The following is a 16,367-nucleotide window of genomic DNA, read 5'->3' on the forward strand; positions in this document are numbered from 1 at the left end:
TGATAGCTTGTTCATTAGTGGCTGAAGAAAAGATTAATTAAATTATCTGCTGCAAATTATAATCTAGTTCCCCCTACAGAATGGGAAATCTGTGAAATAAATGTTGTCATCATATTTTGTCTATTGATGATGCCAACAACTTGAGAGGTAACATAAAATTTTATCTTTTATGAGGTATTGTTAGCAATGTACATCTAATGTTTCATGTACACATGATATCATGAGGATTTCTTGGGTTTCTGACAAAAACAATGTTGGGATCCCGTTATGCTTGCATATTTGGTGAGCTTTGAGTATTTGTCCGTAATGAGGTAGGCAGTGGTACCAATCAGTTGTCAGCTTCAAAGGTTATGCCTTTTGTAAGCATGTATGATCATGTATGTAAATCTGAGTTTACAAATGGCTGCAGGTTTTTATAATATAGACTGCAATTACATCGATACGGTAGAAACTGTAGAAAAGTTACTGCATGTTTATTTTTGTATTATAACCAAATACAATAATTATGTAGGCATTATAAATACCATGTTTTCCCCTTTAACATTATTAACAGTCTTCAGATGTTCACTTTTTGAATACCAGGCAATTCTGAGGTACAAAACAAAAGTATTCAGAGATGGTTCTTTGAGATAACACAGTGGGCTTGAGAGAACTCCCTTAATTTCAGGTGATAATTTGGTGATATCAGCTTTGATTGAGTGCTGGGACATGACACAAAAGCACTTCATCCCACTGTCGTGCCATAGTTTGTATTGGAAAGAGATATGGGTGCCTTCAAATGTAAGAGTTCACCACAGTGTGATTTGTCTAGTGCCTTGGTCGGCACTCAGGGTGCTGCACATGGGATTTAGTGTCCTGTTACCTGGTGCAACAAGTAGAGCATATAGGTGAGAGGGGGCTGTCTGTAAGAATTGACTGCCTTTTCATCTGAAAGCAGGACTACACAGTGTTCCCCGTAAGTCATTATCACAGCTACTTTGTACAGTATCACAGTTCTGCATCACAGTACAATACTCGGCTATCACTGTGCTGTAATAGTACATTTAGCCCCATGCCTTGCCTCTGGCGCAGTGTAATGCATAATGGATCTGATGAAACTTAAAAAAGAAAAGGAAAAAAAAAAAAAAGCAAAAAAAAGCCCCAAAGCCACAGTGCAGCTCTTGAAGTTACAAAACTTCAAGTGAATGGAGGGATGGAGGAGGAGAGGACTCTCCTGACCCTTACACTTGAATTCTTTACATTTTGAAACATGAAAATTCTCTTACCCAACTGTCTGTGTTAAAAAAATTATATATATTTTCCTTGAAATAACCAGTGAATATCTGGGATTTTTTCCAGCATTAAATTGACTTCTGTCATTATAATGATTGGTGCAACCTGCTTTGGACACTGCAAACACAGAGAGGCAATCGGAAGAATATTATAGAATTTGTCAGTATATATTGTAATATAAATGTTTCTGTTTTCTTTTTTGCGGGTGGGAAGCAATATCTACTTTAAAGCTAAATATAACAAAACAGAGTCAAAATTGTTCTTTAAAGATATTTTAATTTTATTTATACATGTAGCAAATTCCTATGCTGTTAGTGAATAATCCTATGAAAACTTTCTTTAAAATATCTTGAAATAGTAGTTTACTATGTCTACTGAAGATGCACTAATGAGCAGCTATGATGATAATTCATCTTAGTTAGGGAAGGCAGTTCTTTGCAGCTAAAGCCCTGCATTCCTTTTCTTCTCTTTTCATGAGTAGTAATAATGCTGCTTTCATTTCTTGTGAAAGGCAGGAGCCTGAAGTAAGTCTGTAGCTGACTATTCTTGTGCACTGAAAGTGAGAATCTAATCTTGCTTTCTTTGGGCAAAAATGTTGCTTTGGGACCACAGCCATAAAGGCCACAAAGGCTTTGATACCACATTGAGTAAATATCAGTGGGCTGTTTCTTCAGTGTGTGGATGCAGGGCAGAGAACAGGTCCCTCTGTGGGCACATCCATGCTACCAGAAGGCTATAAAAGCTAAAACTGCACTGCTGCCATCCACAGCTAAAATCTCATTTTATTCTGAACTTGTTCTGATGCCACAGACACTTATGCACATGAATAAGTTAAATTTCACACACATGATTAGGCATTTGGACTACAGTGGGTCTACTGGAAAGAATTTGGCAATTCTGTTTGCAAGGCTGATCTCAGAAGTTGTAGGGAGACGTACTTCCACAGGGCCATCAGGCTGCCTCAACAGTGTTTAGATATTAGTTTAATCAAAGAACTGTGTGCCATTACCCCAGGATCTGTGTCAAGCTGTGGATTAGGTTTATAAAAAAACTACAAAAGCTCCTGCTGGTTGAAAGATTATGAGTATTTAGCTACATTACTGCTGTTACAGGCATGAACACGTCCTTTCAGTATTTTTGAATTGTAGCACTGTTACAATTAATTAATTGTGTCCATCTAGTTATAAATTAGACTGATACTACTGATTTTCTTATTGTTTCTTATTGTTTTTGCCTGTATAACTTAAACTTATTTTTTCTTATCATTTCTTACTGGTTTTGACTGTATAACTTAAACTGAAATACACTTCTCTAAACTGGACTCAAAGAATATGTCAGTAAAAGACATTGTAGTTAGTCAAATGTTAAATCAAGAAAACTCATGGAACACCAATAACTACCAGTAACTGTCATTATGTTAAACCTTTTAATTTCTCGCAACAGCGAGAATAGTGTTGTGAGAACATTAGATAATACACACAAAAAGAAGAAAGGAACTTCTGTTTGCAAAAAGTGCAGGGAAGTTGTTCCCATAATAAGTCATTCTATTAAACAAGAGCCATTATTGCACTCTAGCAATGCAAATGTAAACCAGAAAGTCTGTTAGGAACTAAGCATCATTGTTAGCATAATATATTGTTAGTATATATATTTTCCCTTCCCACATACTTTTTTTTTTTTTTTTTGAATTGCAAACTATTTGGTTAAAGAGAGTGTGGATCAAGATTCAACACTTAAGGAAAAGGGTTTTTTTAAATTGTTCAAAGCTGACCTCTGCTTTTAAAAAGGTTGATCTGCACTTTTTCATCTGTTTAGAAGCATACATTTTTGGTTAAGAAATTGAAGACAATCTCTTTGTCTTTTTCCTAAGCTGGGGAGGTTGAGATAAAAAAGAATGCCTGCTTTAAAAGTCACACATGGCTGTAATTTAAGATTTTTTTTACCTCATTGTCCATAACAGTTGAAAGAAACCTTCAATGAAAGTTTATTAACTAGGCCAATGCCTGAGGCAATAAAGGTTCATTTATTACCAGTTTCTTGGCTGTTTTTCTTCTTCTATTTTTCCGTTAAACTCATAGCGTAAGATAATACTTCACAAAATTAAACCTTTGACCTTCTGTGAAGTTAAGTCGCCTTTGATTAGATAAAGTAACAATTTATGGTCCAGCATGAGGTTGCACATGAAATGAATAATGCAACAGACTGAATGAGAGCTGAGAATCTATTGCTTTTGAAAAGATGACTGTTGTTTAAGAAAGAATGTTCTCTCTTGTATTGTAGTGATGCTGTATGCATTCCAGTAGGATTTTAAACTGTTGCTGAAAAGTACAATATAGCCAGGCAGTTATGCAGTATACATTGTTTAATTCTGTCACAATTTCACCAAGCCAATAATAAATTCACAGATTACAAAACCTCATTAAGCTATAACAGTAATTTGTTGTGGTATTTGTAATGTACTTTATGATTTCACTTTTTACTCTTCAGTACTAAGGAATAAATCCACAATAAAGAATAACGTCATGGAATATAAGTCCATCAGTTCCATAAATGGCAAATACTAACGATAAAATAATTACTGTTACACATTTTTTTCAGCATCATTGAACCTGCCAGTAGTTCTCATTCAAAAAATAGTCTTAATATTAAATTTTATTTACTTTTAACAAAACAAATCAAGAGGACGCTACTTCTTTCTAGGTCAATGTTTTATTTCTGTAACTGTGTTATTAACTGTGGGGACACATTGTAAGTAAAAAGATTTTTAGATTTGAAGACTGCTGTGGAAATTTAGCTCTTTTGCTTGTTTATTTTTAATGTAATACCCAGACCTCAAAATTCATATTGCAATTTAAGAGTAGTTACAAGTCTGATTAGTCTGATGAACAACAGATGGTTTGAGCCTCACGTACACTGGTTTTCTCCCAGTCCAAGACTGGCAATTTCATTTCAGTTGCACCAGTCTAAACCAGATCACGTGGCTGAGTTTTTCTAACTATTCCTTCTTTAACAATATTTAAAGTGCAATCAGTTGTTGCACTTTTTTTTTTTTTTTTTTTTTTTTACATGAGTCCTTTAATAATAGCCCTTCTACAGATGTTGAAAAATGATCTGGATGAGCAGTGTGTGCTGCACCATGCAAGCTGAGCAGGAAAGTACAGCTAGAAGGGCCAGACAAGAATTTCTTGATTATCCCAAAATAACCAGTAATGAAATTTTTAGGATATACCAATATTGCTGTATTGGATCAATCCGGGCAGAATAACAGAAATAAGGCTTCTGAATAACTGTGAGAGTCTAGGCCTACATTATACATAAAGGAAGCTACTAATAAGACTCAGTATATTTTAGCTGAACATTATGGTGTAGTCTGAAGTTCCCCTTTCTTCAATCCAGTCTATGTAATCAGACCTCTGTCCTCTTGTAGATTGCTTTCCCCTTCTTGTTTTATGTATCACACTATATAAAACACCCATTAGATCAGAGACTAAGGTTAGGATCCTATTTCATTTGAAATAACTGGGCAGCAGCGTAATAAGCTACCAAAAACTTGTACCTGAACTGCTGAAACCCATGAAACCAGTGCAATAATCTACAGTGATCGGGGTCAAGTCCTAGGAGGTAACTCTGCCTTTCTTTCTCAGGCAGAGTTTTTCAGATTTTAGTAAGAATTTTGCCCAAGTAAGAACCTCAATATGAAATCTGAAATTAAGACATGAATTATTTTCAAGTCAGTACCACTGAAATAAACTATAAGAAAAAATGATTAAGCATTAATTTGAAATAATGAAAGGAGTTCTTTCAGAATTTAGATGAGATTTGGACCTCCTCCCATGCAGTGAATAAAGCATTTCTGCAGAATGAACTTTCCAACAAATAAATGAAATTAAATGTACTGCTGACAGTCATATTTTGGTTTTCTGCCTGTTCTGTGATGGCAAAGGTAATGTATCTTTAAAATGTTCTCAAAGTCCTAAAGAAAGAAGTTGTGAAAATACATATATATATTATTGGATTTTTTCTGTACTCATAAATATGTATATATATGGTATATGTAAAGGAAGGTAATAGTTATATTAAGGAAGTTATTAATTATTTATTGAAATAACTATTAGGAATTATAATTACTATTAGGCATAGTTATGTGAAGGAAGTTAAAAGTGAATTAAGATCAATTGCTTAAATAATGTTGTAAGTTGTCCCAGGACCAAGTTTAGGCATGCAATTCAAAAAATGTGTATTTTGAGACATATTTGTGGCTGAAAAAGTTACACTCATAGGTCCTTTTTTCCTTCACAAATAGGGTGTGTTGTAAGCTGCTTGTGCCATCAAAACTGAAAGCTTTAAGAGCTCTCTCTTAAGGTAGGGAACAGTATTTGTTGGAAGGCAGAACCCTGGATGTGATTTAGTGCCCACCGGTAATTCGTACACATTTTGAAAATCTGTCATGATATATGACAACTCTCTCGGGTGGTTTGCTTTTAAAACAGAATTGTTTTCCGAAGATGCTATGTTTTTTGTCATTGTTTTCGGTTTCATTCACTCATTTTTCAGCATTAGAGACCACACATACTGGGCATACTTCTGGTCTCATTCTCACCCACGATATTCTGACTTCAGTAGAGTTGCATGGGTGTAAATTAGACTAGAACTTGGCAGGAGAAAGCTTATGATTATATTTGGCAGAGGCAGCAGGCTGCAACTTTATTAACATAATTAACAGCTACAAACACACCCAACAGGCCAAAGTAATCCAGTGACAGAAGAGAGAAGGTCTTTGTAGGAAAGGATCATTCACGCTTTCTTTTGGTGTTCTGCTTCTTGTTCCTGAGTTCCTACTAAGGCCTGGAGAGCTTTCAATTGAGCTGTAATTCAAATTCATACGGCTCCTACACGACACCTTGAACAGACTTTTGCTGATGAGTCTATAGGAACTGTCAGCAATACGGAGATTACTTCAGAAGCGTGATGGTTGAATTGAACTTTACTTTCTGATGTTTTGCTTTTTGAATTAAATTGTTGGACAAGATTAATTGCACGCAGTAAGAGATTTAAATGAATAGCTTTATAAAGCATTAAAGTTCTAAGTATGTCACACAGGAAAAAAGCTGTAAGGTTTAAATGAATAAATGTAGTTAATGCATAAAATGTCTAGGCTAATTTTTTAATTCCTTTTCTAACATCTTTTATTGAAAAAACATACTTTATTCATCCATCTTAGTTATACTGCTGTGGTTGTGGTAATTTAATATTCCTGCTCGTCGCTAATCTTCTGGTTCAACAGAAGTAAACAATAGGTTTCATAAATTAAAAATATGCTCTTCAGAACATGCTTCTAAAGATAAAAAACAAGGCTGTAAACATTTATGACTGAAACAAACTAGATTGTTCAAATACTGCCATGATGTATCATGTATATCAATATGGCACTGATATCAGTTAGAATGCAAACAAGGTTTTAAATGATGTGCCCCTTCATTTCAGCTGGAGAATCCGCTTTACACCATCTGCCTATCAGATGGTTAGGAACCAGGACTGCGTATTAATGCCACATGTTCGATTTTCTTTCCTCTTGTAATGGTTAGATTCATATTGCTAATAGCTGTGCATGAGCACTGTCGATGAAATTTGTGTGACGATGGAGTGATGAGATATTTATAAAGCTGCCTGTCTCACTGCATAATCAGCAGGAAGAATGCCAGACATAAACAACTTATCAATTTCAGAATATTAATGACAACTACCATTGACTTTAATCCATTGAATATTTTGGCCTGGATACTTTTTAGCTGTTCAAATAAATATTTGTTAAGAATAAAAGATATCTAAGTGGCTGTTTGGTGTGATCCTTCTTTCATTCATTTCAGTTGCCTTTATAGATGACTTCCAGTTATCTCATATTTGAAGATAAAATTTCTGTAGTGTAGAAAAGTGTGCACCTCAGAAATTCCTTGGCTACTTGTTGTAAGAGTAAAGTGATATTAAACAATGTTTAGATCAAAGGCTTTTTTGAACAACAAATTTAAAAAAAATCCCAAATATTTACCCAAGTATATACCCATACCTGAACTTTATTAGTATTTTCAACTATGCATATAGATACATAGCAGCTAGTGAGATAAGTTGGGCCCTGTGCTAGAGAGGATGTTTTGTCTTGTACCATACCATAGTATACCACAGTGCACTAGTGATTATAATGAGGGGGTCTAGTAACTGGCTCGGGACTTTCCTTGCCACTTGCTTTGCTATATTGTGACAGTCAAGTGATAGGAGAAAGTAAAGCAGAAACTGTGCTGTAGGCTGGAATTGCCGTGAGGAATGGCATTAAGCTATAATTCTGAGGATTATTCCTTACTCACATTTCCCCCCCACTTACACCGGTTATATGAGACACTCATTTCAGATTCATATAGTTTAAATTAATTGCTGTATAGCAAAGTAATAATTTCAATCACTTATGCAGTTGTATGAGAGAAGGTATGAAATTAGTAGTTTAATTTCTGCTTTTTTAAATTATCATTTATTATCACAAGCATTATCTTGCAAAACTCGTACTACAGAACTAAGCAATCTCTATTTTAGTTTCCCAGTCCCTATCCAGAGGTTATGGCTTCGTCTACAGAGAAGCATTATGGCCTACTTTGGAGAGAAGCACCAAAGCATACTGTTTTGCAAATTATGTAGCAAAAGAGAATTTCTATTTTAGTGTTTCTGCAGTAGGCTCACAAGTCCTATGTCCAGTGTCTGTTTAATAAGGTATTTATTCTAATGCTTGTAAGCACTTAAAAACTGCTGATCTGGAAGTGCAGTCACAGCCAAAAGTTTGAGGCCTGCTGTTGTATTCATTGGTTATATTGTATTTGAATATTCCTCCAAAGGATTGTTCTTTAAAGATGCTAGTTTTAGCTTGTCAGTAATGTATATAAAAAAGGAAGTGTAGGTTGTTGTATTGTTTAATGAACACAGGATGCAAACCAAAGTTCAGAGGTGCACCATTCCTTTTTCTGTGGCCTAATTTAGGGACTGTAACCAAATTTGTATAATGTATAACTTCATATCCTTCCTCTAAGGTAAAAATATCATTGGAAGCAATCCATGTTATTGTCAATACCTTCTTCAGATCAGAACATGCACAATTTGTAATAGCAGTGGAAGCTAAAATACAATTAAACCCTTGTATTTATCCACCTTCTGATTTAATTTTTGGTATTTGGTACATCTTTTCTACCTGAAATAGCAGTTTTCTAAATAATATTGATCTGCCTATGCAGAATATAATTATCACATACTTGGTAATTCTCATTGCACTTGGAGGTGGTAGAAGTCAGCCTGTGAGGAGGGTTGGAAGGCTGGAACTGTTTGCTAATCTTTATGTGGTCATGCAAAGAAATAAGGGAAAGCAACTTTGAGTCAAGCTATAATATATTCAAAGTCACCTCTTATGGCCACCTCATTGCTTTCCTGTTGTCCATTCACCTTCTGCCTTCTCCCCGTTGGATTTTGCCTTCTGTCCCTCCCCATCGCTAGCCGAAAACATGGCATGAGTGAACTCATTTTCTATTTAAGGAGGCAAAGGAGACAACAAGAGGCCCTTGGAAGCAATGTTGGTAGCAATATTATCCTGAGCAGCCTGGGATTATTTGCTTATTTGGTCTTTCCTGCTAAATTGCACTCTTCCTATGCTGGCAGCAGCCTTGGCCCACTAGAATAGTAAGTTGTGGAGTTAATTCCTCTTGAGATCCATAAGACACTTCACACCTCTCAGAGTAGCTGAAAACCAGACAAGCAGGCACCTTTAAACTAATTACACTGAGTTTTTTCAAGCCTTCTCCATGGTCAGGGCAAGAATCTTGATTCAAAATGACTGAGGGTCTGCTCTCCTCTTGTGGCATCACAGGCTGAGGGCTGAGATAGCATGATTGCATAAAATTTACCTGGTCTAATGCCTTCTCTTTAATTTCTTTTAATTCTATTTAATTTCCATCTTTGTCCCCCTGGATCAATCATGTGGGGTAGGCAGCTCTTGTGAAGTTTTGACACTGACTTTTGCCTGCTGCCACCCAGGCTGAGGCAAAGGGATCTGAGGGTAAAGGGATCTGACGGGGTAGCAGCACGGTTTGGGGACTGCAGAATTATCCTGCCTCAGGGAAGAGGGCAAAAACATATGCTTATGCCTTTGATTAAAGGCTGTATCTAATTTTGTGTTTTAAAGGCATTACTGGACTATTTCTCTAATTGCTTTTGACAAAGAGAAATCTTCTCATTTTTGTAGAACATTCTTGTGAATGGCTGGATGGCAGAAATTTGGTTTGGTAGGAAAAGCACTTGGATTGCCTGAAGGCGGCTTTGGGATTGGGATTAAATGAGTTTAATAATTCCTCTTCTCATTGATAAATACCTTAATACCTTGAAGTTTGGGGAAAGCAAAATAAGAATTTTACCAATTACTAACCTTTCTTCTAAAAACACTTCCTAAAATGACCACATCTCTTTGCTGTTATGTGTGAAATGAAAAGTAAATGTCCGAGTTCTTTCATCTGTTACTCATAAATAGAAACTATAGACCTGTTTTTTCTGGGTTTTTTTTTAGATTCTCAAATGTCTAAACATTTGAGATCTAAAAGTTTGGTTTTTTTTCTAAGTGCAGATATGTACATGTTCACCTATTCATACCCAGACATTTATGACACCATTTTGAAGCTAAGTTAAATTTCTGAAAGCATGTATTTATACCTGCGGTTAGTTATGATTGTATTATGACTGCAGTTACTGGATACCAAGTTAAGATTTAGGTGGATATATAGGAGTAACTAGCTAAATACGATGAGGAACATTTTACTTGGAAAAGTTGATAGCTTTCAAATCTAAGAGGAATAATATTCTGCAGTGTTCTCCATTACGTAGCAAGCATAAAGGAAGAGTAACAGTCTTAGTCCGTACAATAATGAAGAATCATAGGATAATGCATATTAAATTTTCTTCATACTTCTTTGCAGGCCTGACAGCAGCAGCTGCAGCGGCAGCAGCTGCCACCAATGCCGCCATAGCAGAAGCAATGAAAGTGAAAAAAATTAAATTGGAAGCTATGTCCAACTATCATGCAAATAATAACCAGCATGGAGCAGACTCTGAAAATGGAGATCTGAATTCAAGTGTCGGTAAGTCTCAGACACAGCATTATTGTATGTCCATAATGCTCTGATATTTTTTTTAAAATGGTGATCCTTCTGGACTTCCTTCTGAAGTTCTTGATTTGGTGTAAAAATTTGAATATTTGTTTTCCTTTTCTTACTTTTAGTTTTATTTTGTATCTGACCTTTACGCCAGCGTTCAGTGTTGTTGTTAGTATAACAAAAACATTCTTTCCTTTGCAGGTTACTTTTGCAGACTCCAGTTAATATTTTCCATGAAAGAAAGTGGTTTGATTGCTTAGAGTTCATTTTTCAAAGTACAGGTGGGGTGACAGATGATGGTGTCAAAGTGAAATTTAACAATGTCTCCTGCTCAGTGTGCTGGGTATCGACTTTAGGTAATTCAGAACACAAGCTTGAAAGCAAAATATTTCATACTTTCATGTGCCCTGTGACAAAAGGAAAACATACATACACAATAAATTATTGCCATGCTCTGCAGTTCCTATCATATTTTATTTTAATAAACACATTCTTAAAATGTAGTTAACAGGTTTTTCCATTTCTTAAGCAGCCATCAGCAACTCTTGTTCTTTCTCAAAAAAGAATCGTTTCAGTATACTTTATTCATTTGTTTGGACGATTTGTTTTGCTAAAGCATACTTCAAAGCTAGAATAACTTTTTGTTGTTGTTGATTAAATCTTTAATCATCTATGTGTGTCTGCTGTAAAATGTTTTGTTATGCCATTTCATTGTATTGGCTCCTTTTATCATGTTGAGACAGTATTAACTCAGCAACAGAAATTCAATGACAAAGAAGTACGTTCAGAAGACTGCAGGCAAGATTGGTGTATATTGGAATAAAATGGCTTAAGATAGGGATTTTTTGTTTGGGTTTTTTTAGCTCTTTTAGTTTAGTTTTGTTTATTTTTTAGTTTTTCATCTCCTAAATACAGTTGAAATGAGTCTTTGAGAGTTATGTACTAGCCTTAACATAAATAAATATGTGTCTGTGAACAACATTTCTGTACAGTTCAGTAGGCGTTGGTAGGCTATTATTTAGAAATAATATGAATTGCACTTCAAAGAACCAGTTCACCTAAGCACATGCTGTTTTAAATAACAACAATATGTATGCATTACTGCGTAAGGAGATGACTAGACTTTTTTGTTTTCCTTTTAGAGAAAGGCTTAAAAAAATGCCTCTGTGATGGCAAAGAAAATGGTCTTAAATGAACGTGTTAGTACTCAGATACCAACACGTGCAGTCACTAGAATATTAGTGGAAAGATTGTACTCTTGGAGGGAAGACAAGAAGGGGTAGAGAGGAGGTGTCTTTGATATCTGGGAGGAGGAGATATGGGTACAAATGAAGTGGAAGGATCAGGTGGCTCTAGCATACAGGAAAAGTAAAGTCATGAGAAAGAGTGATAAGTGTAAATGCAAACTGGGAGGGTAACGAGTCTGCACTAGAACTAGAAGCTAGTTCAGATTTGGATTTCAGACTTAGATAAATGCATTATATGGAACAGAATGTTCACGTATTGGATTATGGAACTGTTATTCTGCTTGGCAGTTCTAGTGACAAACCACTTGTACATCCGTGGAAATGCAAAGTTAACAGGTAATCAACATCTAAACCACATGAAGTATTTGTAGGAGAGTGGGTGGAGGGAAAATCTGAATTTCCTCTGGAGAAAAAAGAAAAAAATCTATTTTGAAAGCATTGTTTGAGGCATTTAGATAACTAATCTGCTCTTACACAGCTTAATCATTTTCTCTGTTTAAGAAAATAACTATTTTAGTACGGCAAAGTTAGCAAAGCAAAATTATTTATCATCATTGTCAAAATTTCCTCTCAGCCCCTTAACTTACTTTGTTAACTTCAGTTAATTTCCCAATTTAACTGAACGAAGAACTGAGTTCATTTTGTTCAGAAAAAAATGGCTCTTCTGAGTAGAGTGAATAGCATTCCAGTTGTCTCCATTCCATGCAGAATGGTTATGGAAATACAGTGTGCTTGTCTGTGCATCCAGTCTGAGCTATACTCTTCCTATGGAGGTTTTCTCAAAAATAGTTTGCATTTATTTGTTTCTATCTAGTGTCCAGTGTTGATTATGCCTGTGGAATCAGAGAAGTGATTCCTACTGCTACTAATGACAGAGTATTATTAGGTTCATTAAGAGTTAAGTCTCTCTTTATTAGTGGTATTTTTGAAAATTAGCATATTGTATTATCTTGACAAGAACTTGTATTTCAAAGGTGTTGCTTTGTAGTAGGTGTGTGCTTTTTTCTCCTCTTGCATTTTTTTCAGATGTTTATTTATGTCTTTTCAAATAAATATTATCAAGTCCATATACCAGTAATGTTTTAAGTTACGGCTTTTTAGGCAAGAATTTGTAATACTGCATTACTGAGTGTTGACAGGAAGAAGGAATAAAACAAAAGGAAATAGCTTGATATTGGTTTATATTTTAAATTGTTATGTGCCTGACCAAACTGAAAAGGAACAAACAAACTAACCAACCAAGCTAAAAGCTGAACTAATACATCTTAGCCCATATGTAACAGGCATTATGGTGTATCAGTGTACATGGATTGATCATACAGTGTTCTTAGGCTGTTCTGATATCTATGTGAAAGAAAAATAAAATATCAGCTCTTGAGTTGAACTGTCAGGTTTACTTCTGAATTGTCTTGCTTTTTGGTTTTAATCAGATGCTTAATGTGAATTATAGTAGTCATTTTTGTAGATGAACATTGTATAATTATACAGAGCACTACACAAATATATTGACCTGGTCTTTTGAAGCAATGGCCAGAAGGTTAGTGACTGAAGGGAGTTAAAGAAGCCAATGATACTAATAAGTAATCATTTTATATCCCTCAGTTTTGCATGGTAACCTTGAGCGTGCATCCTCCCACCAGAATTATCATTTTAGAAGGGGGAAAAAAAGGAAAAAAAAAAAAAATTACAGAGGAATCAGAGTGAGGTATTAGCACACTGAGTAAAATATATGGCTGCAACGCCTTTCTCCCCCATCCACAATCAATTGGATTCTTTTAGTTTAATATTTACTTGCTAAGATGAGATGCTAGTCTGCATGGTGATAAACAGTCTGCTACTGGCATCTGAAGGTGACCTGTCAGTTCATATGGACAAATCTCCTGCTTACTGAAATGTACAAAATAAATCATTAAAGCAGGCAGGTGCTCATTCCCAGATTTAAATCACCATAGATTTATGATTTGAATTAATGCTTCATTTGGTCATAGAAATAGATGCTGAGACAAATGATATGCAGTGGTTGGGGGCTTCCATACTGTAGCCATCCTAATATTGATTACTGAGATGTCTTTGCAATCTCTTGTTTATATCAAGTACTGTCTTGTGACAGCTTGGCTGATATGAGCTACATTGCAGATAAGAAGAAAAAATGTCCTGGGTTCTTTTTAGTGGCAATTCTACATGCAACATGCAGGATAGATAAATTATTGGGTTTTTGTTTAAAAAATGAATTCCATATGGCAGCAAACAAAAAAAGATTATACTGTGTGATGTTGGGGTTTTTTTTGTTTGTTTGTTTGGGTTTTTTTTATCCAGTTGCAGAATTGAAAGAAAGAGTGACAAGGTCAAACTTTAAATTTCATTGAAGAGGTTCTGCTCTTTGTCATATTAACATCTTAGGATGATATTAGGATCAGTTATGTATTTACTGTCTAATATTCCACAGTTATGGATAGGTAGAGCAGCTCAATTATTTCTTTGCTGCTTAAGTGCTTACTGCCCTGCTATCATACTTCATTAACCTGCAGCAGCAATGATAGAAGCCTTTGAAAGTAAATATGTTTAAATCTATTTCTGTGAGCTAGGCTTTGCTATCTGTAACTTGGTAGGAAGTGAAGAACAGTCCATATACTTTTGCTTCCCGAACATTTTATATAATGAAAACGCTATGAATATACTTCAGGGAATACTCAAAGGATTTGTAAAGACCTTTGCCACTTGCTAAAATCTGACTCATAAAACTTGTAAACAATTATCAACAATAGTAAATTACTTGCTTAGTAGGAAATGAGTTCATATCTATTCAAAATGTGATCTCAAAACAGATGTCCCAAGAAAATATCATTGTTTAAACTGCATTCATACAGAAAAAAATGCTATTATTTCTTTAAGGAAGTGAAGCAATCATGAAGACTTTGGTGTTCTCAGTTTCTAAACACAGTTAGGAAATACAAGGCAACATTTTACACTTGGCTAGCACGTTAATCCATAAACAACCACAAAATGTGTTGAAAATTAAGAGGTTTTCTTGGCAAGTTAGATTTCCTATTCATCTGCATTACCTTGCAATATTTAAAATTATGAGACAAACGCAAGGTTTCCTGTGATCTGTTGTTCAAAAGTAATGGTTGCTTGCATACTATTATTCTTTCTTTTTCATCCAGAATCAGAGATAAAATGATTTAGGTGAAATTATTTTTCTCCACTGACCTTGCCCAATAATAGAACAGTACAAAATGCAGTCATTTCCTTTTTCTAAACACACGTGTCTATTTTGAAGGAAAGAATTACTTTTATGGTTTCAGGAAAAAGTCTTGGAGACCTTGAAAAAGCAAATAAAAGGAAACAGAGAATGCAGGCCACTGAGCACAGCTCTGCAGTTGCACATCTGATTCTCTGCCTTGGCAATGTTAATGAACCTCAAATCCTCCCTATAATTAGATGAGGGAATTGCTTATATTTTCAAACAGATGATGCTGCTATAATGAAACGATTGACAGGGAACTTAAGAGTGTCTACAGTAGTCATTTGGTTTCCGGGTTTTGTTTTTTTTTCCCTTTCTTTTTTCCCTTTTTTTTTTTTTTTTTTACTGTAAAAGAAGATTGGGTGTAGATACAGGTCCTGGGAGAGGTAGTAATTTACACAGAATGCTATGACAGGTGTCTTTGTATAGCATGGAAATAAAATGGAAGAGAGAGGAATGGTGGGCAGGTACAGCAATTTTTTGGAGGGGGTGTCCTGTGCTTATTCTGCTTGGGTTCTTTAAAAGGGGCCGAGACTCAAGAGATGGATCCGGATTGAGTGCACAGCTGTAACTGCTGATGAGCTAATTGCTCCTTATCTCTCAGCCCCATTCATCTTCATTTTTTACCAATTACTGAGAATTATCTGTGTTCTCAGTTGGATATGAGAGTTAATCCTTTTTGGTTAAGCTGGCAGTACTGTGAGCAGATTCCAAATCATAGGGTGAAAAAGCCAGAGTGAGCTTGTTCTCAAACTCTCTCCAGTTCAATGACAGTATCACTAGTTCATAAGAATTTTTCTATTGTTTAACAGATTAAACACTGATTTTTTTTTTTACTTTAGTACTTTTATTAATATGTATTTTTCTCTTAGCATAAACTGAATGTGTATATTCCTAGGTGGATGATGTGCTCCCTTTCTAAAAACATTCACTTGCAAAAATAAAAATAAGATTAAAAATAACTTCAGACCAGAAAGATTATTTACAGTATTTCAGTGTTTATTGTATGATACATAACACTTCTTTTAACAACAAGGCTGTTCATGCAACTTAGACATCATGGGACATAAGATAAATGCTTGTCAGTGACATATATCTACTTTTGTAAACTTTGAGATCTGTGGATGAAAAGTGTTGTCTAGGTGCTAGCAAAGGCATAATCATATAACCTTGACAAACGTGCTCAAGCTAAAGGATTGCTTTCATAAAACTGTGCTTTGGGAATGCACAGAATACCAGAAACAGATTATTTGGTTATAATCAGGTCACTAAACTTTGTTTTGGAATTCTACTGTCTTCATGTTGGCATGGGAAAAAAAAAATCCCAAATTTCATAGCTAAAATGTAATGTTAGCCTATCAACCGAGAACATAATTTCTCCGGATCTGCTTCCCTAGCTTTTAATTGTGATTGTTAAATTTGCTAAACAAG

The 16,367-nt window shown here is 35.1% G+C and overlaps 1 protein-coding gene across 9 annotated transcripts in view; it reads left to right on the forward strand.

Moving 5' to 3' along the window:
* DACH1 (dachshund family transcription factor 1) overlaps window positions 1-16,367 on the forward strand; it is a 364,557-nt gene that overhangs the window by 178,431 nt on the left and 169,759 nt on the right. For all 9 annotated transcript variants that reach the window (XM_074859527.1, XM_074859524.1, XM_074859526.1 and 6 more), the window contains exon 3: window positions 10,269-10,430. In XM_074859527.1, the coding sequence (XP_074715628.1) occupies window positions 10,269-10,430 (162 nt within the window). The remainder of the gene's footprint in view (window positions 1-10,268; window positions 10,431-16,367) is intronic.

This window comes from Strix uralensis, chromosome 2 (assembly GCF_047716275.1).
Source record: "Strix uralensis isolate ZFMK-TIS-50842 chromosome 2, bStrUra1, whole genome shotgun sequence".
Taxonomy (NCBI): domain Eukaryota; kingdom Metazoa; phylum Chordata; class Aves; order Strigiformes; family Strigidae; genus Strix; species Strix uralensis.